Genomic DNA, 23,413 nt, shown 5'->3' with positions numbered 1-23,413 from the left:
CATTTTAGAAATACTGTGGAATGTAAAAGTAAATTAAGAACTAAGAACCAGTATTTTAACTCATTTTCTTAATGTTAACCTCATCATTTTGGCAACTCACTTACTCTCTTTGTCACTACTTTAAGCCTCATAATTATTCTCTTCCCTTATTTTAATTAAAAGCTTAATTACCTATTTGAACAAAGTTATCTTATTATGTTAAATGAATAACCTTGTCAGCTGTTATTACATATGTTCTCTTATTGCTCTCAATTAATTCTTTTGTTTGATTTGTGGACTGAATTAGCTGGTGGGTAGAAATAATAACCCGGGCACTTAAATGCCTAATTTAGTTCTTGGAAGTAGATTAGAAAGGATGGATCTAGGTGCTTCTTTATGTCTCCAGGCTTCTTGGATGTAAAGTGCTGTGGCTTATGCTTCCTGTTTCCATTTGAATATTGTAGCTGGAGAATCAGGTTCAGCTGACACAGTTCGGGACCCTCGTGGGTTTGCAGTGAAATTTTACACAGAAGATGGTAACTGGGATCTCGTTGGAAATAACACCCCCATTTTCTTCATCAGGGATCCCATATTGGTAGGTAATAGAGTATTTTGCACTCAGCAAATGTTTGTTGATTTAAATTGATTTCAAATAGGTTGGCATTTGAGGAGAAACCATGGGAAAGGCAGAAAGAAAAGAATATGAGTTGTCTGGATTACTTTTTTTCAACACATTTTTCTGTATTTGATAAGATCAAGTAGCAACAGTTACCACTGGCCTTAGATTTGTCATTTTAAGATACATTGACTTAATGGGAAGTGAGTTTAGTTTTCCTTGCAGAACACTGAAGATTAGTAAAAAGAGGGACTTTACTTTGGAAACAAGCAGAGGGTGTCTCTACATGCTCTGAGTCAGCAGGAGGGTGTGTGTGTGTGTGTGTGTGTGTGTATGCATGCGGGAGGGTGGGTATATTTCTTCCAGGAAGAAATACTATAAATCCCAGCACTTTGAGAGGCCAAGGCAGGCAGATCACTTGAGTCCATGAGTTCAAGACCAGCCTGGGCAACATGGCAAAACCATGTCTCTACAAAAAAATACAAAAATTAGCCAGGTGTGGTGGCTCATGCCTGTAGTCCCAGCCACTTGGGAGGCTGAGTTGGGAGGTCTGCTTGAGCCTAGGAGGTCAACGCTGCAGTGAGCTGTGATCGTGCCACTGCAGTCCAGTCTGGGTGAAAGAGTGAGACCCTGTCTCAAAAAAAAAAAAAAAAAAGACTAGTTTTGAGTATATTTGAAATACTTTAGGGTATCTTAGATGCCAGTTTTCTATGTTGAGTATATTTCATTTTATGGTTTGGCAGTTTAAAATTCCAGGATTGTATTTAGAGTTATAATCCATAAACCTAGTAATAGGCATGTATAATGCAAGACACCATAATTCCTGTAAACTTAGTTTTTGAATTTTTTTCTCTCTTTTTTCTATTTAGTTTCCATCTTTTATCCACAGCCAAAAGAGAAATCCTCAGACGCATCTGAAGGATCCAGATATGGTCTGGGACTTCTGGAGCCTACGTCCTGAGTCTCTGCATCAGGTAGGAACCCTTTTTTTCCATTGTCTTCTATCACCTGGGATGCAGTGTTTAATTATGCCTCCTCATAAAGTGTCTCTCCAGTTTTGGCTGTTTTATTGGAATAAGCTTCCTCAGATTTCTTGATCGTGAAGAGTTTTGTAGTAACTGGCTTTAATAATCATCCCCCATTCATCAACCTTAAATGGTGATGATAGATAGATAGCAACATTGTCAGTTGATATTTAGCAATAGTAAGGATGAAAGTCTTTAGTACAAGATAAAGCTCTGTATTAGGGAAGTGAGGGGAAAGTAGTACCAAATTTGCTATGAAAATAAATTTTGAATAACAAATTAGGCCAGTTTTCAGGTTGTTTCAGCTTTTTCCTTCATAGAATTTTGAGTCATAGTATTAGTGATTTGCATATCATTTTGGTTTAAAATTTTTCTGTTTGTTATTTTCTACAGGTGAAATAATGGTAACCCTTCCCATGGGAAATAGGCTCGTATGTTTTATGTCATTAAGGGACTTTCTGGAACCTAAGGAATATCTTAAAAATCTAGGATGTTTTGATTTAAATGAAAACATTTTAGGCTTTATATTTCTGTTCCTTAGGTTTCTTTCTTGTTCAGTGATCGGGGGATTCCAGATGGCCATCGCCACATGAATGGATATGGATCACATACTTTCAAGCTGGTTAACGCAGAAGGAAAGGCGGTTTATTGCAAATTCCATTATAAGGTACGTGTTATACCTTTGGGGCAGAATGTACAAGGCTCCTACCACACACCTCCTTATTTTTCCTGAAGAATTGAGCAAAGATTAAGGCTTCTCCCACTTTTCCCTCACCTCCCTCCCCAAACATGGGAAGTATTGATCTCGCTGATCAGTACTGTGAGTATTTTGTTGGCTTCCACCTGAGGACATAACTTCACACTGTCCTATTAGAACTGTGTGTGGTTCCTCTTTAGTCTCTCTTTTACATGTGGCCAGAGGTAAGGCACATGGCTGCGATCAACAGTTTAAGCTTCCTTTTTCTGGATCCTGTGTCCCTTGTCATAAATATTTAGAAAATGTGCTTCTTTTGTGCTGCTTCTGGTTTAATGTTTCTGGGCTGGCAGCTTCATGTTGAGTACAGCTTTCTCCCTGAAGTGGGAATATCTAAGCTTTTGGTTTGGGCTCAGAGAAGATAGTATAGACCTCTAGGCTAGGCAGAAGGAAATAATTTCCACCTAGTTTAGCCTAGTTAGTTTTTTTTTTTTTTTTTTTTTTTTTAAAGATAGGCTCTCGCTCTGTTACTGAGGCTGGAGTGCAGTGGTATGATCGTATCTCACAGTAACTCCTGGGTTGCAGTGAACTCCTGGGCTCAAGGAATCCCCCTGTCTCAGAGGAGCTGAGGCTATAGGCACACACCACCATGCCTGGCTGATTTTAAAATTTCTTTTATAGAGATGGGGTCTTGCTGTGTTGCCCAGGCTGGTCTCAAACTCCTGGCCTCAAGTGCATCCCCAACTTTGGCTTTCCATAGTGTTGGCCTTCCATAGTGTGAGCCACTGTGCCTGGCCCTAGCCTGGCTTTTCTAGAGTTCTTGTTGGAGTTTGGAGTTCAGCTCTAGAAAATAATAAAGTGCCTAGCCCTGAGTCATTATCCTGAGCATAGATACCTTTTAGGGCCCAGAAGAGGGCTAACACCGCTTGGAGCATATCCAAGTCTCACTATCACTTCCAACATCCAATGGCATCTTTCCAATATCATTTCTTCTAACTTTTTAAGTCATCCATCTATTCACTTAGCATTTATTGAGGTTGTATTATGAACAACGCATATAAGTAAAATCAATTACAAATGTCAGAAAACAAAATTGTACTGTTTTTAAAAATTTGCGTTCATATAGCCAGATCAAATGCGTTACATCTGGGGAGGGTTTTGAGAATGTTTTAATCAACTGAAATATTTTAAAGGGTTCTCTTTTGGTTTAAGCATGGCATTCGTTACAATGAGCAATATTACCAGTGAACCCTGGTGTGTTAGTGATATTCCCAGAGAACTCCCGAGGGCTAGGTAAAAACAAGCCTGAGAACCTCTGTTTCCAAATACTGCTGCTAAGATAAGCAGAAAGAAGTGGGCTCATGACCAGTACTGGACAGTCTCTCTCTTAATGACATCCAAAAGCCCTGTTTTCTTCTATCCTGTTTTCTTCTGTCCTGTTTCCTTCTTTATCTGAACAACTTAATGTAGGCATATCAAACAGGAGAACTATCACCTCTTTTTATCATCATAACTTGAATCTATAATATTTGACAAGGAAACATTTTATGGAACATAAAATTGGCTTGTAATTGCCAAAAGGATCAATGTAGTGTTACTTAGAGTAAGACTAAATGGTTGTCTCTGGGACAGCCAGTCTAGTTGGTAGCTTTGGAGTTATGCCAGCCTGAACTCAGATTTTTACTCTTCTAGATAATTGTGGCCTTGGGCATAGTATTAAAAGTTCTTTGAGCTCCAATTCTTTTCACTATAAAGTTGGCATAATATTACCAGCTATACAAGTCCTGGAAAGATTGGATTGCTTGTGGGTCTTTTATCCTAGGGCCCTAAGGTAGCCTGAGATCTACGTGGATTCATCAGTCTGGATTATTCTGACCTAAGATGATTATTTTCTAAACCTAAAGGATTCAGTTAAAATCAGAAAAGTATTGCAATATTATTGCACAAGTTAATATATTAGCTCTTTGGGTGATCTGTACATCGTGACCTTCATTTTTTTTTTAATACTGAAGGTGGCTTTACTTCTGGTTCAGTAGTAAGAGTTCAGACCTTTTCACTGACGAGAGAGTTGGGATTTCTGTGGTAGAAATAGACCAGCGTTCAGAGTTGATTTTTGCTAAGGAAATCTTTCTGCGGCACTTGGCTTGTTGGGAGGTCTTTCAGAATAAGATCACATGGTCAGTCCATTAAAGAACAGTATGATAGGATGACAGGAGCACTTATGAAGTGACACAGCTTCTCTGGGTTTTAATGGCTTGCTTGGAAAGTCAGAATATTAATTTTGCCTGCTCATAGTCAGAGAACTAGTTCCAGGTAGTTGTACTGAAGTTCTTTTCAGCTCTATGAGCTATGATTCTATAATTTATTTAAAAAAAAAAAAGGAATAGGACAGGGGTGAAGGTATACTAGCCGAGCACAGTCTCAGTAATTGATTTGAGCTATCATGAAGTGGAATTAAAACATTACTTCATGATAAAAGGGAAGTAGTCCTTTAATTTTATTAATCCTTTGCCTACTTTTAAGATATATTTTGATTTTTCTGATTTGGAAAGTAACATGAGTGTAAAAATTCAAATAATAGAATACATAAACAGAAAGATAGGACTGATTTTAAATATGAAATGTGTAGCTGGGATTTCCTTGACATTTAAAAGTATTGGGATAATCAAATAGAATTTCTTGTTGATAAATTCATTAGTATCAGATTTGAACAATGGAAGTATTTTTGTAAAGAAAGTTCATTCTTTGGGTGGTGTTACTCATAATCCTTCAATGAATTACTGATTACATTTTGATAACTTTGCCAATAAGTTTCCATTGGAGCTTCTTTCTCTCATTTTGTAGACTGACCAGGGCATCAAAAACCTTTCTGTTGAAGATGCGGCGAGACTTTCCCAGGAAGATCCTGACTATGGCATCCGGGATCTTTTTAATGCCATTGCCACAGGAAACTACCCCTCCTGGACTTTTTACATCCAGGTCATGACATTTAATCAGGCAGAAACTTTTCCATTTAATCCATTTGATCTCACCAAGGTGAGTCAGTAACAGCTATATTGTTTTCTTTTTTAAGTCTCTTCTTACCTAATTAGAAAAAAAATCTAGTCAAACAATTATAATGATGGGGAAGTCATATACAAAATACAGAGGGTACCACTTCAGAGTGTCCTTTACCAGCATCTTGCTTCCACATTCCTGTTCGTCATTTCATTGAGTATGTGTATGTGGCTTCATATATTGTTATTAACAGGGAACAGAGTATGAAAAGCTGATGTACTTTTTCCTAGGGAAACTGTCAGTACTTACCACTTCCTACTGTGAAAGATTTAACTAAGGCACTCATCTTAAATTCTTATGTTGTATTGGATTTAAAAATTATTTTCATTGGCTTGATTGTATTTGAAATCTGGTATTTTTGTGGGTAGGTTTAATTTCCTTTGGTTGATTGCCTGTTAATTATGAATGTGACATCATTTTCAGGTTTGGCCTCACAAGGACTACCCTCTCATCCCAGTTGGTAAACTGGTCTTAAACCGGAATCCAGTTAATTACTTTGCTGAGGTTGAACAGATAGCCTTCGACCCAAGCAACATGCCCCCTGGCATTGAGAGCAGCCCTGACAAAATGCTTCAGGTGAGCCTGGTGGATTGAGATGTTTGAGGCCGGTGTCCGTGTGAGTGTGCACACACAAAATGTGCAGCTTGGCATGATCCTTATATGAGGAATTAACGAGAACATTACTTAAACTTTAATCTAGGTGCTTGGTTACCTTGTGGGACTCACTGAGGTAAACTATCCTTCAGTGAGCATTCCTTGAAAAAACGAAGTATAAACAAAATTCCATGGTAAAGTCCCTACATATGTGAAGACAAGAATACTTAGTCTCCTAATTAAAAAAAAAGAAAAAGACATAATAGAAATACCTTAAGTATTGATAGAGTGAAACATCATTTTTTCGGCCTGTAACTGAAGTATGGTTAATTAATTATAATACCTTGGTAAGCCTAACTTTATTCATTTTCTTTTTTCTTTTTTTTTTTTTTTTTGAGATGGGATCTTGCTCCATTGCCCAGGCTGAAGTGCAGTGGTGTGATCTAGGCTCACTGCAACCTCCGCCTCGCAGGTTCAAGCAATCCTCCTGCCTCAGCCTCTTGATTAGCTGCCATTACAGGCACCCGCCACCATGCCCAGCTAATTTTTGTATTTTTAGTAGAGACGGGGTTTTGCCATGTTGGCCAGGCTGGTCTCAAACTCTTGACCTCAAGTGATCTGCCTGCTTCGGCCTCCCAAAGTGCTGGGATTACAGGCGTGAGCCACTGCTGCCGGCCTCATTTTCTTTTTCACGGTGATGCTTGAATTTTTCCATTTGTAAAAAGAGATCTAGGGATGATTTTTATGAACTACATGTATGCTGCCAGTGATAAAGGCAGTGGATTAACCATTCACCTTGCTAATGTTGTTAAGCTATCAGTATGTTTTACTTTTTAATATGCTCTTTCAAGAGTACCAAGAGTGAAAAATTCTACTTTGGATCAGAATCAGGAGGAAAATAATTGGCTTAATAATTACTGTGTAAATCGATCTCTTGTGGTTTTGGACTGTGACCTTGAAACAAAGGTTAAAGATTGTACCCCAAATCAGACCACAGCGACTGAAGGTTACTTCTTATGTAAAGTATCTGATTCCAGTTCAGGTCTCAGTCTGCATGGAGGACAAGCTTAAGTTTTTTTAAAAGTAATTTTTTTGCTTATGATATTGGGAAGCATCTGAGACTTTTATAGAAAGTAAGTTTTTCATTAGTTTTTAGTTTAGTTCAACTATTATAAATTGAGTGCCTGTCTGCTGTGTATGGTGGACTGTCTTGGGTGCCATAACGTAAGTTAGAGTGCCGTGGTGATCCAGGAGGCAAAATTTTGTCTGATAGGAGGTCGGCCACAGAGTTTCATGAATGAGGTAGCATTTGAGATTGTTTTGAAGAATAGATAGGATTTTGATTTTTAGTAGGTAAAATGGGGCAGGAGAAGGACTTGAGTATAGGCACAAAGGTGGAGCATGTTAGGTGTGTTGAAACTATAAACAGTCACTCTTTCCTGAATGAGAAGAATAGAATTTGGATAGGTTCGTTGAGTATATGTCAGAGGGGACCTTAAATGCTTGAGTAGGAGTGAAGAACTTCTTCAGTTTTGAGAAATGTGGTCTGGGATGTATTGAGTAGAAGCACTCCTCTTGGTGATAAATAGAAAAAGCGGGAACTAGGGGTTGGGAATAGAAAAAGGAAAGTCAGGCAATTCTCAGAGGAAAAGCAGAAGTTGCATTGAAACCAGGGAGTAGAGGAAGCTAAAACAATGTGACCCTGGGCCCTGAAACTCCCTGCCTGGTGGCTGAACTGTGTGAGGGTGAAGCTAATGGGATTTGCCAAGGCATGAAATTGTCATGGGCAGAGCTAAGGCTGCATAACTCTGGTTAGACAGGGAGGGAATGGGTTGAGGAATACAAGGTTACCTAAACTCTTTTCACAAGAATCCAAGTCACCATGGGTCTTTGGAACCACAGTGGGACCGTGAGGCAGTCAGCAGCACTGAGTTATATAATTTGAAGAACAGTGAAGATTTGAATGGAGAACTAGGCCCCCTAGAAAAGGACTGCAAAGCAAATACATATTCTCTACATCCTAAGAAAGCAAATGTCTAAGGCAGCTATTGAAACAGTGGGGAAGAGAGTCCTGAAAAAGGATGACAAGTAGAAATTAATATAATTTCTATTAGTGTTAATTTCAGTTCGGGCAAATATATCTATTTTAAATTCAGTGTACTCTTTATAGGTTTTTTTTTTAAGATGAGTTTTAGAAAGTGTTTGAAAGAGCTTTCGTAAGTTTGTTGAGTTACTGTTTCTAGCCTAGCTTTTCCCCACCCTTCTTAGGTCATTTAGCTATGAGTTCCAATACCATGGAGCCTGTGAGGAGCCATACAGTTGGGGAAGGACTGTTGTACTCATTTAGCCATTTGGTGACCATTAAGGAATGATTTGAGATTTTTTGAGGGGTGAGTAGGGAACATGTAGATTGTCTTGTTGGACCGGAAGTGGAAAGCCAGTTAGGAGGGCTTTGGGGTTATTCTTGCTGAGAGCTCATGAGTATTGTAGCCTAGGCAGTGGCAGTTGGTGTTATTAATGGGCAGTGTTTACAGGTGTCTTTTAACAAGGTCATGTTAATAAGTTTTATAACTTTATCCAAAGTGGTGAGCCACACCATGATGAAATGGACAAATAATATAATACAAGTCATGGAGTGATTGTCCCCGGAATACCTGAGGACACAGGTGCAGCTTTTCTTGCTCTCATTCTCTGTATTTTGCCAAGAGTTGGAGAAGTTGAGCCGGTTGCTTGAGTGGGAAAGGCTTTCCCACTCATGCAGGTCCAGCAAGGGAGTTCAGGCACAGGGCCTTGGGGAAGGCCTAGATTCAAGCTGGGGTCAGGGTATGACCTCACTGTGCCCATTTCCCAACCTTTGCTGGTCTCCACCTATAGGTGGGGTAAGGTTGCCTGATAAACACAGGGTGACACAAAATCAGGATTATGTGATAGAGGCTACATTCAGGAGCTGCCCACGGCAGGATTGTATCTCCTATCCTGTTGATGGAGTCAAGAGCACAACTTTTTGAGCCAGAGGAGACAACCAGCTTCCAACCTATAGCTGAGTTTTGGTTATGACTGCATGGCTGGTCATCTAAATATGACCTTAGGCTATTTGAAATGATGATAAGAGGGAGTCATTCAGCCAAAAGCAAAATATTGACAGAACCCTGGGACTGGATTAAGTCTGTTGGTATCAGTGATTTGGCACAAGGTTATTGCTTAAGTTGCCCTATTCAATTTGGTTTTTATTTTGCCTCATAGAATTAGGGATCTAAAAATACTTTTAAGATTCAAGGCCAGTGATAAATTCAGTGGAAGAAAAATTGCTTATAGAAAAGAAGTATGAATAATGAGAATAGTTCAATCATTAGATGTTAAGATTAATGTGGAATTTATCTTAAAGCTTTTGTTTGAGCATTAACTGGAAGAAATTTCAGAATGCTTGCCATCCTTGCCTTGGTTAATATGGAACATAATTTAATCTTAGATTCATGACTTTTGGCATTGTAGAGCTTTCATTTTGAACCATAGATTTTTTGTTGTTGTTGTTTATATCTAGAGAGTCTCAGAGCTCAAAGTGTATCTGAGATAATTCAGAAGGCAGCATGGGAGGTACTTTTTTTTTCCTGATCTTGCTCTGTTGTCCAGGCTGGAGTACAGTGACACGATTGCAGCTCACTGCTGCCTCAACCCCCTGGGCCAAGCAGTCCTACCACTTCAGCCTCTTGGAGTAGCTGGGACTATAGGCACATGCCACCATGCTTGGCTAATGTTTTAATTTTTTATTTTTTTTTGTAGAGACAGGTCTCGCTGTGTTGCCCAGGCTGGTCTCAAACAACTGGGCCCAAGTGATCCTCCCACCTTGGCCTCCCAGAGTGCTGAGATTATAATAGGCATGAGCCACTGTGCCCAGTTGAAAGTGCTTATTTGAAGAATTTCCCATACTATTGGTTTTGTAGAAATTTGTTGCTTTTTGTTAAGAGCAAATGATTGGTGCCTCCCCTGGAGTGAGGGAATGAGGAGGAATAGAATTAATTCAATATTTCAGTTAGTTAATGTTCTAGCACATTTGTTTTATAATGTGATACTTCCTTGGGAATAGCAAGTAATACAGTATAAGACAAGACACTAACTTGTTATGCAGAAGGGAAAAAAAAAGGTATTATTGCCTAAAACAGACGGGAAGATTTATGGTTGGTCATAGGGCCTGGGGAATTAAGAACTGTTCAGTTAGGGAGAACTCGTAAGAGTAGAGGCTTCACTCTTAAGTAGGAGGAAAGGCAGAATTTTATGGTAACCATGTACAGAGTGCTTTGTACTTCAAATTTCAGAATGAAGTTTACAGCCCATTCCTATGTTATATGTTACTGCCCCTAGTCAGTATCTATTGTATTTATTACTGCAGGGCCGCCTTTTTGCCTATCCTGACACTCACCGCCACCGCCTGGGACCCAATTATCTTCAGATACCTGTGAACTGTCCCTACCGTGCTCGAGTGGCCAACTACCAGCGTGACGGCCCCATGTGCATGCAGGACAATCAGGGTAGGCCTTAAGACATTGGGCTACCCCTGCGCGGGCAGAGGGCATGTGGAGCAGATGGGCGGGAGGCCAGGCCAGTGGCTCTTAAGGTGGCCCCGCAGGACCTCCTGCTTGGCGAAGGTGCTCTCCAGGTGCTGCTAACTGGGCGTTTTTTTGCCCAGCAGTGAAGATTTAGGCTGCCTGAGGACTCTCCATGCTTTTAATCTATTTTATATATTTTATTGGGAGTTTCCACTTCAGATGTTACTTGTATCCAGTGGTTAAAAGCAGGGAGTAAGATCTTTCACACTGGCTAGAGTATGGTAGCATCCAGCTTGGGAGTTAGGTTTTGAAGACACTTCACCAAAATGGACAGTTCCAGAAATCACTGTGAAATCACCAAGACTTAGACCCTTAGAAGTGCGAAAGCCAAGAGTTGGAGTCTTTTGTTTCTCTCTGCAGTTCTGTTGTGGCCCCAGAGGAGCAGGTCTAGCCCTAGCTAGAATTTGGAAGGGAGCTAGAATTAGCGGGGAAGGCTGGGGAGAAGAGAGTAGGGGAGGCAGAGCAAGTCAAAGGATTCCCCTCCCTTCATTTTTCGCTAAGTGAATAAAGTCATGTGAATCAACTGTACCACTTTTTGTTTTTTTGGAACTCATTTATCAAACTTATAATCTTTTTCTTTTAACTACTTTTTTTTTTGGTGTCGTATACAAACAGCCTCTAGTTCTAATTACTTATTCTAATAAGTCAAGCAGAATGCTTGATTGAAGTTTTTTCCTTTTGCTATTCCACAGTTTAATATAGATGTTAGTTATTTTCTTTTCCCATTTAGGACACGTGTTTTAGTAATATGGACTGCATGCCTTGATTGATCTCTTTAGAAATTTTACTGATGATTTATGTTTATAGCCACAGATGTCTATATTTGAAGAAAGTTTATTTTTCTGTAATAAAAATAATACATGTGTCCTAAAGAAAATTTGGGAAACAGGAAAAAGAAGAAAAAAGAAAAATACCCATATAGTCCCAACACCCAAAGGCCACAGCTGTTACATTTTGCTATGTTTATTTATCTATTTATTTATTTTTGAGACAGAGTCTCACTCTGTTGCCCAGGCTGGAGTGCAGTGGCATGATCTTGGCTCACTGCAGCCTCCCCCTCTGGGTTCAAGCGATTCTCATGCCTTAGCCTCCTGAGTAGCTGGAACTATAGGAGTGTGCCACCACGCCAGCTAGTTTTTATATTTTTAGTAGAGACAGGGTTTCATTGGCCAGGCTGGTCCTGAACTCTTGACCTCAGGTGATCCACCCACTTCGGCCCCCCAAAGTGCTGGGATTACAGGCATGAGCCGCTGCACCTGGCCTGATTTTAAAAGTAGAGCATTTGGACTATGACCTTGAAGCTCCGTGAAAGAGCTTATTTGTTCTTGTGGTCAGTGCCTTAAAGACAACTCCCACTTTGAGTAAAGGTCAGAGCTCATTTGGAAGCAGGATTTTAAAAATTAACTAGGCACATTTCAAAGAGCTAATTCTTAATGAAGAAAGCACTGTGATGGCTGGTTGTTGGATCATTTTGCTTTTCATGTAGATGTGGCTGATCTGTTGAATTTCTTGAGCTAATAATTGGGCTCCATAATAATATGGTGTTCTTCCTTCCCCTACACACACACTTGGCGTCTTGATGAATGTCATACATAGGCATCTCTTGATTATCTACTGTGGATGATCTGTTATGGCAGTGAGCTGGCTAAAATTCCGATCCCAGATTGGTTTGCTCAAACCACTTAATATGTTTCTGGGCCACTCCTGTTTAGGCAGTGTGTGCTCATGTAGTGAAAGCTTCTGCTAATGTCAGCCAAAGCAAAGTATAGTTGAGAAAATAAATATGCCAAAATGAAAAAAAAGCCTAATAATTTATTTCAAAAGTCAAAATATTTTGATTGTATTTGTCACTGTTTCTTATAAGTCCAGATAAGTAAGTGCTGATATACAATTACCACATTTTTTAAAAAATTCCTTTTTTATTGATCTGTGGAGGGTGTGAAAGTGAAGCTACAATGGAACAAAGTCATCATCGTCAGTAAAGGAGAGATACCCTGAGAATCCTAAAAACACTTCAAGGAATAGCAAAGTAGAGTTCTGTAATGGAAATACTGTATATGCTGGGCTGGAGGAGACAAAGAACCCAGAGTTCCAACCCCACATCTACCACTGGCTTCTGTGTGACCTTGCAGCAGTCAGGTCACATCACAGAGCCCCATGCTTGTGTCTGTAGATTCAAGGAGCAGAACCAGAACTTTCAGATTTCCGTCAAGAATTTTGTGATGCAGTGTTTGAATTGAACCCGAGTCCAAATGACACAATTTTTCAAGTCAATTTTGAAATGTGTCTTTGAACCTCATCCCTGTATGGTGGCCAAATCAAGCACATGTGTATAAACTTCTACATGTGCTGTAAGCCTCAGAGGACTTGATAGATGAGACCCTTTGAAGTGTCAAAAGGGACTTTGAGATTCATTCATAAAGTGCGGCAGCCTGTGCAAGCATTTAGCAGATGGCAACGTTCCCTTAGAATCTTCATACTACCTGTAGCTAAATGCAGGAAATTAAAAATAACATGTGTGTGTTGTGTTTATATCCGTGTATGTGTACATGTGTATTTGATTACCACTTAAATTTATTTCTCATCACAGTGATTATTTGCAGACTTACTTGACTTTTCTTGTTCCTGAGTGCATCTGGGTGGTTTTCTTTTGAAGGTGGTGCTCCAAATTACTACCCTAACAGCTTTGGTGCTCCAGAACAACAGCCTTCTGTCCTGGAGCATAGCACCCAATATTCTGGAGAAGTGCGGAGATTCAACACTGCCAATGATGATAATGTTACTCAGGTAATGACTTCTTTGTCTGCTATGGAAGTCACCTGCTAATTCTCCTTGTCAATGCCTGCATAATCCGCACCCCCCACCCCCGCAACGACCAAACTGTCTGATGTATCTTAAATTGAATTCAGGGAAGACTCATCTGTGATAGTAAATTGGGCCCCTAACTGGCTGGAGTTGAAGGGTTTTATTCCTCTGGTCTTTTGCCTCAAGGTATGGAGACTCCGTCTCAGTTTCTTCAAACTTTATTGAAGGGATATGGGGAGGGGGACATCGGGGAAACAGTGATTTCGTGGGAATTTAAGAAATGAGCATATGCAGCGTATGTGGAGACAAATCTAAGAATCTGGGCAGGACAGCCCAGGGGTTCAAGGACTAGAACTAGAGATCCAAAATAGCTCCAGGAGCCTCGACCACAAGAGTGTGGGCGTTTCCACTGCAGAGCTCGCCCTTCACGTGGCTTATTCTCCATCTGTCTGCTTCTGCTTGCTGGTGCTAATTGATTATTTTTACCACAGCTTCCTGTTTTCTCCTGTCTGTGTCAGAGCTTCTGTTTTATCATTGTTGTGGCTTTTTCACAACAATGGTTTTTCCTTTAAGACATCTTTCTCCACGTATTACTCTTTTTTTTTGGACCACCTTTTACTCCTTCTCTCAACATATCTCAGATTCTAGAGAGATGGAATCCTATTGACTTGGCTAATCTTTTCACCCCTGGTTGCACCATTGGCCTTGATCAGCCTCTAGTTAACTGCCCCAGGTCAAGTGCTCATCCTCTTTCCAGTCGCTTATAGCTGCCCTAAGGGCTGTTTCAGCACATGCTATGAAGGAGGCCCTCAGACTTGAAAGGGCCTGTGGGTGGGCAGCTGCCTCCTTAATGTGTCCAGTGCAACTTATATCACACACAATAAAATAATAAAGTTAAAAGTATAGTTGTTCTAGAGCTCTGTTTGAGCAGTTAGTGTTAAACTTAGTATTTAAATTAGATTAGAACCTATTTCTAGTTTCTCAGTTTGTGAGTGTGGGTTCCAAGTAAAAGATACTTAAATACATGAATTAATTCACTGTGAGGATATCTTTGCTTGAAAAGCATTTGCGTATATACATATATATGTATATATAAAAAAGAAATTACATTATTGTAGGATATAAACCATTTTTAGATGAGCTTAAAACATTTCCTGCAAACCTTTTATGTAACTGCATTATTTTTGGTGATGCAGATGACACCAAGTATGTTACAGTACATTCCCTGCCTCTCAAAGAATTTTGCCTATGTAAGGTCAATACAGGTATTAAACCAGCTGATACAACCCTTGCAAAACTTAATTAATGAGGCTATTGCTTACACATGAAAATTTATTATGTGCTCATCCTTATTTTATTGAGAGAGTTTCTTATCACTATATAGGATATAGTATGGTTTTTAAGTAATCACAGTACTATTGTTATAGATTCATAGCATAATTCTGTGACGATGTATCACATGGGAAATACATAAGAAGGTCCAGATTTATTCTCTTAAAAATGATTCACTTGGGCTTGCCTCTGTCTATGGCAGACTAGCTTGTATCATACTTACCATTTCATGGAGAACATTGAAAAGGTGGGTAAAATACATAAAGCATTTGTTTGAAGGCTTTGGAGAGCTAACAAAGCAACAAAGATTTAAAGGATCAAGATCAAAGATAGAAAAGAAGTGCAGAAAAAAAAGTGCAGAGAAGTAAATTTGACATTTGGTTTCCTTTCCTCTTGAGGTATTTGTTAATTTGTAAGCACTGGTCCAGAAGCTGAGTGGTGTTTACAGCAGTCTTATGAGTCTGAAGGGACAAAAATTGGAATTCAAGGTCTGCAAAGAAGCAGAGCCTCTAGTTACACTCAGGGCTTTCAGTTGAAATCCCTGAAGGGCCATGCCTAGGAATAAGGGCAAACTTGAAATAAACTTGCTCTCACAAAACATGAAACACAACTTTGCCTCTGCTCAGTCTCAGATTGGATTAAGGTGATCTCTCTGTATGCCATCTGTCAGAAGCAAACAAAATTTTCTTTGGTGGAAAATAGAACCTCAAATGATTCTAGACCTTTTTATATGCAAATGTTCAACATTCAACAATAAATGGCCAGGCACCTAACACATTAAGACCTTATGACCGAAAATCAAGAGGGAGAGAAAACCCCCTACAAACTGACAGTACAAACAAACCTACTGGAGGCTTAAATAATGGAACTGTCAGATACAGGTTTTAAAATGACTAATTAATAGGTTTAAGAAAATAGATGACAGCATGAAGAATTTAGTAAGAGAACTTTAAGCTATAGAAAAAGAGTTGAATGGACATAACTAGAAAATGTAACAACTGAAATTAGAATTTAGTAGATGGCTTTTAAAGGAGGTTAACATGGCTGAAGAGAAGATTAGTGAATTGGAAGATAGAACAATAAGATATTATCAAGGCTACTTCATCCGAGGAGTTCGAGGCCGTAGTGAGCTATGATTGCTCTACTGCATTCCACCCCGGGTGACGGAATATGTACACATACTTTTTTTTTGTTGTTTAATCCTTAAATCTGTAGGCTGGGTATGGTGGCTCACACCTGTAACCCCAGCACTTTGGCAGGCCAAGGCAAGTGGATCGCCTGAGGTCAGGAGTTTGAAACCAGCCTGGCCAACGTGGTGAAACCCCATCTCTACAAAAAATACAAAAAAATTAGCTGGGCATGGTGGCGGGTGCCTGTAATCCCAGCTACTTGGGAGGCTGAGGCAGGAGAATCACTTGAACTCGGGAGGTAGAGGTTGCAGCAAGCTGAGACTGTGCCATTGCACTCCAACCTGGGCAACAAGAACAAAACTGTGTCTCAAAACAATAACAACAACAAAAACCAAAACTAAAACAACAACAACAAAAAATGTTATTTGGTTCTTTTTCAAATCTACCTGTTTTTCTCCTCATATCCTATTTAATAATACTCCTTTTTTGCATCCCTTTAAATATGTATGTTTATTTAAAAGCCTCTTTCCAATGATCATGTCTATGATTCTTCCATCTATTATTGCATGTGTAATTTCTCATTGGGTTTCCTTGTATGTATTATAATTTTTCACTATGACTCATCTTCAACAGGAGTTATTTTCTGCAAAAGTACCAAATGTATCCTAGTTGTAAAAGTGATTAACTAAATCTCTGAGACAGCAAGGTTTTTTTTTTAAATGGATTTTATTCAGTGGTGTGTTGATAAATATTTAACAGCTGGCTACCTGGGGAGAAAGCCCTGGTTTGTAGTGTTTACCCATTTTCATGGTGGAAATATTTCATAGGGCTGATTTCAGGCTACTAACGTGATGTCACTAAACCTGTGGCATTGCAAAATGATGTACTATATCACTGTTATGTAGTATTTCCCCCATAGTGATACAGTAGACACAAATGACTTCAAAAACATAGGTAATATTTATTAATTAGGAAATGATGTTTTGAGTATTACTTTTGTTTGTACTATACTTAATTATAAGTTTATGTAATTTAATCTTTATAATGGCTGTGTTTCTACTGTCATAAGCAAGCTGGCTGTAGCATTCCACTGGAATTGCAGGAACAAATTCTTCCACTTCAAGATGTTCAAGATTGTAGATTGAGGTGACAGACTGAGGTGTAGATTGAGGTTCAAGATGGCAAATTGAGCTGACACGGGAGGCCTTTCTTCTACTTCTCACATATAGACATGCTAAATTAAGTTTTTTTATTTGTTTTATTTTTTACTGTCCCAGTTTTCCCATAGAAAGATTAATTTTTTTTTTAATAATGTAGCTGGGCTAAAAAAACAAGGAAGTTTTAATTTCCAAGTCCCACAAATGAAAAAGGAATCAGAGTAGTGCATGAACATTGAAAGTATATATTGTGTAATGGTAACCAGACCTGATTTGTACCTTATGAAGATTTTATGCCTCTAAGGGGTTAGGAGTTGAGGCCACGGGCTTCACATTTTTCACAGAACTAGAGCTCAGCTCTTGGCATAATGGTGAGAACCAGGAAAGGGCACCTCAACTACCCATCAGACTGAGGATGCAGCTTGGAAGCATGTGGGCTCTGAATGGAAGCAGTCAACTCCAAGAAATTGGGAGTCCTTCCCCTATGCTTTGCTCAAATGAGGTCCCTGCATTCTTACTCCAGTTGGAACCATGAAAGACCTTAACTGAGAAACAAGTGAATCGGTGAACCCTGTTAGGTCTTTGCAGAGATGAGAAAATCACCACAGGAAGACACTTTTACAACTAGGATACATTTGGTACTTCTGCAGAAGATAACTCCTGTTGAAGATGAGTTATAGTGAAAAATTATAATACATACAAGGAAATCTAATGAGAAATTACACATGCAATAATAGATGGAAGAATCATAGACATGATCATTGGAAAGAGGCTTTAAAATAAACATACATATTTAAAGAGATGCAAAAAGGGAATATTATTAAGACAATAGTATATGAGGAGAAAAACAGGTAAATTTGAAAAAGAACCAAATAATATTTTCTAGAAACAAAAATTACTATCCATGAAATAAAAACTCAACAGATATTTCACGTTTGAAATAGAAACTCAAATGTGACCCAGTTGACATTTTCACAAAATATGTCAAATACAGCTGAAGAGAGAATTAGTGAATTGGAGATAGGCCTGAGAAAATCCCCAGGATATAGTACTTTGATTAGATTGTGTTATGTCTGTTTAACTTCGGTAGCAGGTTTAAACTTTACTCAAAAATTTAAAAACATAATTATAGCCTGATATTTGATGACTTAGGGAAATGATGCATCTCTTAATATGTTATGAAGGTGATACTTTGGATAATTGGATATTATTGGACTTTATAAACATTAATAGAACAGCACATAGAACAGAGTCTGGCACATTATAGATACTCAATATTTGTTGAATGAGTGGAATGAATGAATGAAATGTAAGAATAAAATCATAGCTACAACGTGTTTCAGAATTGGGCAGAGGCTGCTTGGATTCACATACCTGATACTAAGCTCCTATTTTTCATTTTAATTTATGGATATTTATTTTAGAGGCAAACCCAATAATCTAGCAAAATATCACTATTCATATGTTTTGCCTAAGAAATATTGGCTTCTGAATAACTATAGATGCACATGTATAAATGAAGTAGTTTTTAGATATATTATCTCTCTATATATATAATTACATATCTATATATCAAATTATATCTCTAGCTAAATTGGTTTTTATTTTCCTCCATGGTTCTGGGTGAATTGAACAAAGGTTGTATTGTGCTAACTTTACATTCAAAGGCAGCTTGCACATTTTAGACTTGTCAGTATTAAGCATGTGGTGAGGTTTTAAATTGTAGATCTATTTATAAGAGATTTATAGCAGTTACTATAAAGGATATTATTAGAAAGCAGTTAAGAGCTATTAATAAATGAATTTTACTTATTTTGCTTAAAACAAAAAATGAACACAACCCAAATGACAGTTTTAGTTAGTAATTTAAAATTATTCTTAAATTCTAACTTTTTTTATCATTGATTTCATAAGTGTTGTAGTAGGTGAACTTTGTTGGTGATAAACTGGTGATTCGAGTCTCTGCACTTGCTCTTTTCCCTGAGCAGGTGCGGGCATTCTATGTGAACGTGCTGAATGAGGAACAGAGGAAACGTCTGTGTGAGAACATTGCAGGCCACCTGAAAGATGCACAAGTTTTCATCCAAAAGAAAGCGGTGAGTCTTTGTAAGCTGAAGGGTGCCCTCTGCTGGCATGGGAAGACAGTGCAGCTGTGTGGGAGAACCCTGAAAAGAAAGTGCCATTTCTATTGTACTTGACCTAGGAGGACTTAAAAAAAACAAAAAAAAACAAAAAAAACAAAAAACACTAGTAATCCCCAACCAACTTCTGATTATTTTCTTTCCGTGTTTTATCTGGTCTGGCATATCCATTGGTCCTTTGCTGTTTGTCCAATGTGTACTAATTTAGTTGTGTTCAGAGTGAATTTTATCCTATGCTGTTTAATTCGGCTGCAGCCAAGTTCTGTGCAAGATAGTAAATGTCCAATATCAAAATTTGAGTCCTGCTGCAATTCTACTTAAACTTTGGATGATAATAAATATATCAGCTGGTGTGATGGCGTGTACCTGTAGTCCTAACTACTTGGGAGCTTGAGGTGGGAGGATCGCTTGAGCCCAGGAGTACAGGGCCAGCCTGGACAACATGGGGAGACCCTGTCTCTAAAATCAGTCAATCAGTCAATCTGTCTGTCTCTTTCTTTTTTGCATTTTTATGGTTTGAAACCTGCCTAAAGGCTTAATGTCATGATACCTCGATCCTCCTTCAGATGCAAACTAGAAATTTGCATGATTTCTGGAATAAGAACTGCAGTGCTTCCAAAAGGCAGGCTGGACTTTCGTGCTAAGGTGCTGGGGTATTTCTGATGGTCGCTCATCGAGCTGCATGAAGCCCTCTCACTTCTGGTTTCCTGGCCTGTCCCAGAGCTAAGCTTTTTGCAAATCTAGAAATCCCCCTTTTTCCTTGGCCCCTAGTTGCTTCTTCTCTGTTCCTAGGGGCAGCTGGGCTAGCAGCTGTCTGGGCTGTGTCCAAGGGCCTGGGTTCAAGTATCAGCAGAGAGCCTGACGGGCTCTCTGTGCAGTAGGCAGGGTGGGATTTATCTTCTTTTACTGGAGAGAATGGATAAGACAGCTTGCAAGTAGCAGAACTGAGCTGGAACCCTTGGCATTCTGCTTTCACATATGCTGAAACTGTAAGGCTTTTATGGGTTCCCAGTGCCATGCCTCCTCTTGCTGTCTGCTGGGGAATTCCTGCCTGAAGTATGTGGAGTGGCGCTGCCATGTACCAGTGTTCTTGTATCCTTCACATTAACTTTAGGCTGTGTCTGGGCCCGTTTCTCAATATAAATCGCTGTAACTTGTTAAGCGCTTACTCTGAGGTCAGCTGTTTCCATGCAGTAAATGCAGCTCACCTCTCGGCATTTTTCTCACAGCATCCTGTGAGGTAGGTTGTGTGGGTTTTTTGTTTTTTTTTTTTTTAAAGATGAAGTCTTGTTCTGTCACCCAGGCTGGAGTGCAGTGGCATGATCTCGGCTCACTGCAACCTCTGCCTCCTGGGTTCAAGAGATTTTCCTGCCTCAGCCTCCCCAGTAGCTTGGACTACAGGCATGCCCCACCGTGCCCGACTAATTTTTGTGTTTTTAGTAGAGATGGGGTTTTGCCATGTTAGCCAGACTGGTCTTGAACTCCTGACCTCAGGTGATCCGCCCACCTCGGCCTCCCAAAGTGCTGGGATTACAGGTGTGAGCCACTGCGCCTGGCCTAGGTTGTATGCGCATTTTTCCCCAACAATAAGCAATTCTCTAATTCTTTGATAGCAACTGTGTGTCCTATAACTCAATTCAATTCTAACAGTAACTCCTGGAGCTAGAGTCAGAACCCAGAGATTTAGGGGTCAGTTGCCACTTTAGATGACAAATGAGGTACCCTGGCTATACACACTTCTGCAGATTCTGACTGCAAATTAGGGGTTCTCACGCACTTTCCTCAGGTTTGATAATTTGCTGGAAAGACTCATAAAACTCGGGAAAATGATTTACTTATGATTACCGATTTATTATAAAGAATATAGCCAAATGGAAGGGGGCACGGGGGAAGGCCTCAGAGCTTCTCTGCCTCCCTGGGTGGACCGCCCTTCCAGCTCCTGGAGTGTGCACCAATCCAGACGCTCGCTGACCTTGCCAGTTGCAGGTTTTTCTGGAGGTTTTATGACATAGGCATGATTGATGAAATTATTGGCTATGGGTGATTGAACACAATCTCCAGCCCCTCTCGCCTCCCTGGAGGTTTGGGGGTGGGGCTGGAAGTTCTAACCTTCAGATCGCATGCTTGTTCTTCCTGGTGCCAGCCTCCATCAGGAAGCTATCTAGGCCCCCATGGATCATCTTAGTAGTATATAAAAGACAGTAAATTCGAAGGGTTTTAGATCTGTGTCGGGAATGGGGGACAAAGACCAAATAGTATTTTTTAAATTATACTGGTTAGGTGTCATTTTCTTGTGCATTTCGGCAGAGGGACATAAGCTCAGATAAGTTAAGTGACCTGTCCGAGGTTGCTCAGCCAGTATATGTCAGAGCGTTCACTGGACCTGCGTCTTAACTCTGAGGCTGGCATTGTTAAACACCTGTAGTACTGCCTCCTGCTGAAACATCTTTCCTCCCCTGTAGAGTAAACACTGGGAAACCACAGTCACTGGGGAGTGATATAGTAGGGAGTTAGAGTAATGCTTGCATTTATTTTCTTTTGGCCTTAGGTCAAGAACTTCACTGAGGTCCACCCTGAATACGGGTCCCGCATCCAGACTCTTCTGGACAAGTACAATGCTGAGAAGCCTAAGGTAAGCTGGGAGCAGCCTGGCCACGCAGAGGCCGTGTGTGCTAGGTTGGAGTAGGCGCGGCTTAGTTACCACTCAGCATTACAGTCTGCAGGGGCCATTACCTGTCACTGTTAGATTTCTTAAGCAGCTGTGCAGAAATTCATTTGAGAGATGAAAGAAGTCACCAGCAAAACACATACTCTTCATTTTAGCCCTGGGCAATTTAAGACAGTTAAAGTGAATGAATTCTGAATTATTATTTTCATTTGCATACATATTAAAACTAAGTAAATATCACGTTGCTTCATATGACGTGATTAACCTGCCCATCTTGTTCTCTTAAAACAGAATGCGATTCACACCTTTGTGCAGTCTGAGTCTCACTTGGCTGCAAGGGAGAAGGCAAATCTGTGAGGCCGGGGCCCTGTGCCTGTGCAGCGAAGCTTAGCGTTCACCTGTGTAACCCGCTCATCACTGGATGAAGATTCTCCGGTGCTAGATGCGCAAATGCAAGCTAGTGGCTTCAAAATAGAGAATCCCGCTTTCCATAGCAGATCGTGTAACAATTTTAATGCTCTTTCCCCAGGGGAAAATGAAGGTTAGGATTTAACAGTCATTTAAAAAAAATTTTGTTTTGATAGTTGGTTGGATTATTCATTTAAAATGATTAGAAGGAAAGTTTCTAGCTAGAAATATGATTTTATTTGATAAAATTTTTTGAAATTATGTATGTTTACATATCACCTCATGGCCTATTATATTAAAATATGGCTATAATTATATAAAAAGGAAAGATAAAGATGATCCACTCAGAAGTTTTTATTTTTCTAAGGTTCTCATAGGAAAAGCACATTTAATACACCAGTGTTGTCAGAAAATAACTTGAGCACCATCATGGTTTAATGTTTATTCCTGATTATAATTGATCAAATTCATTTTTTTCACTTGAAATTACATTAATGTTAATTTGCACTGATTTCACAACAGATCAATTTGTAATTGCTTACATTTTTACAATAAATAATCCGTATATAAGAATAGAGATGGTATTTGATTTCTTTCGACTCCATGTATAACTGTAAACTGCCACCAGACTCTTAATTTGAACATCATCATTTTCAGATATTTACCCTTAAAAATGGAAATGCCAGTATCTCGAGGACACCATGTTATTTGTTTAAATCTATAGCCTTTGGACAGCCTTCTGAGCCACTGATAAAATAGCAAATGCCCTAACTTTGAAAATTACTTAAATCTCTTGTCCATTCGCTCACTTACCTATGATTGAGTTTTTAAAATATGGGCTCAGAACCACTAGTTACTTTCCTCTTCCTTCTTTTTAAAACCCATATTTGCCTATCATGGTTGAAAATCACATGGAAGACTTTAAAGATGAGTTCTGAATACTAAGTGAAAATTTGTTTTCCTTGAAAATCTTTATTCCATTCATATTCAAAACCAGTTTGTGCCGGGTGTGGTGGCTCATGCCTGTAATCCCAGCACTTTGGGAAGCCAAGACAGAAGGATCACTTGAACTCAGGAGTTTGAGACCAGCCTGGGCAACATGGCAAAGCCCTGTCTGTACAAAAAATAGAAAAATTAGCCGAGTGTGGTAGCTCATGCCTGTAGTCCCAGCTACTAGGGAGGCTGAGGCGGGAGGATCTCTTG

At 39.5% G+C, this 23,413-nt stretch overlaps 1 protein-coding gene across 1 annotated transcript in view; it reads left to right on the top strand.

Annotated features, from left to right (window-relative positions):
• CAT (catalase) overlaps positions 1-22,783 on the top strand; it is a 35,842-nt gene extending 13,059 nt beyond the window's left edge. The window contains exons 4-13 of the mRNA XM_050758772.1: positions 444-574; positions 1,465-1,569; positions 2,162-2,287; positions 5,159-5,350; positions 5,795-5,947; positions 10,353-10,491; positions 13,226-13,356; positions 18,982-19,089; positions 21,683-21,766; positions 22,094-22,783. Of these exons, the coding sequence (XP_050614729.1) occupies positions 444-574; positions 1,465-1,569; positions 2,162-2,287; positions 5,159-5,350; positions 5,795-5,947; positions 10,353-10,491; positions 13,226-13,356; positions 18,982-19,089; positions 21,683-21,766; positions 22,094-22,159 (1,235 nt within the window). The 3' untranslated portion in view covers positions 22,160-22,783. The remainder of the gene's footprint in view (positions 1-443; positions 575-1,464; positions 1,570-2,161; positions 2,288-5,158; positions 5,351-5,794; positions 5,948-10,352; positions 10,492-13,225; positions 13,357-18,981; positions 19,090-21,682; positions 21,767-22,093) is intronic.
• Positions 22,784-23,413: the final 630 nt, after the last annotated feature.

This window comes from Macaca thibetana, chromosome 14, assembly GCF_024542745.1.
Source record: "Macaca thibetana thibetana isolate TM-01 chromosome 14, ASM2454274v1, whole genome shotgun sequence".
Classification (NCBI taxonomy): domain Eukaryota; kingdom Metazoa; phylum Chordata; class Mammalia; order Primates; family Cercopithecidae; genus Macaca; species Macaca thibetana.
Note: the sequence above shows the minus strand (reverse complement) of the source record. Positions and strands in the feature narration are given on the sequence as shown.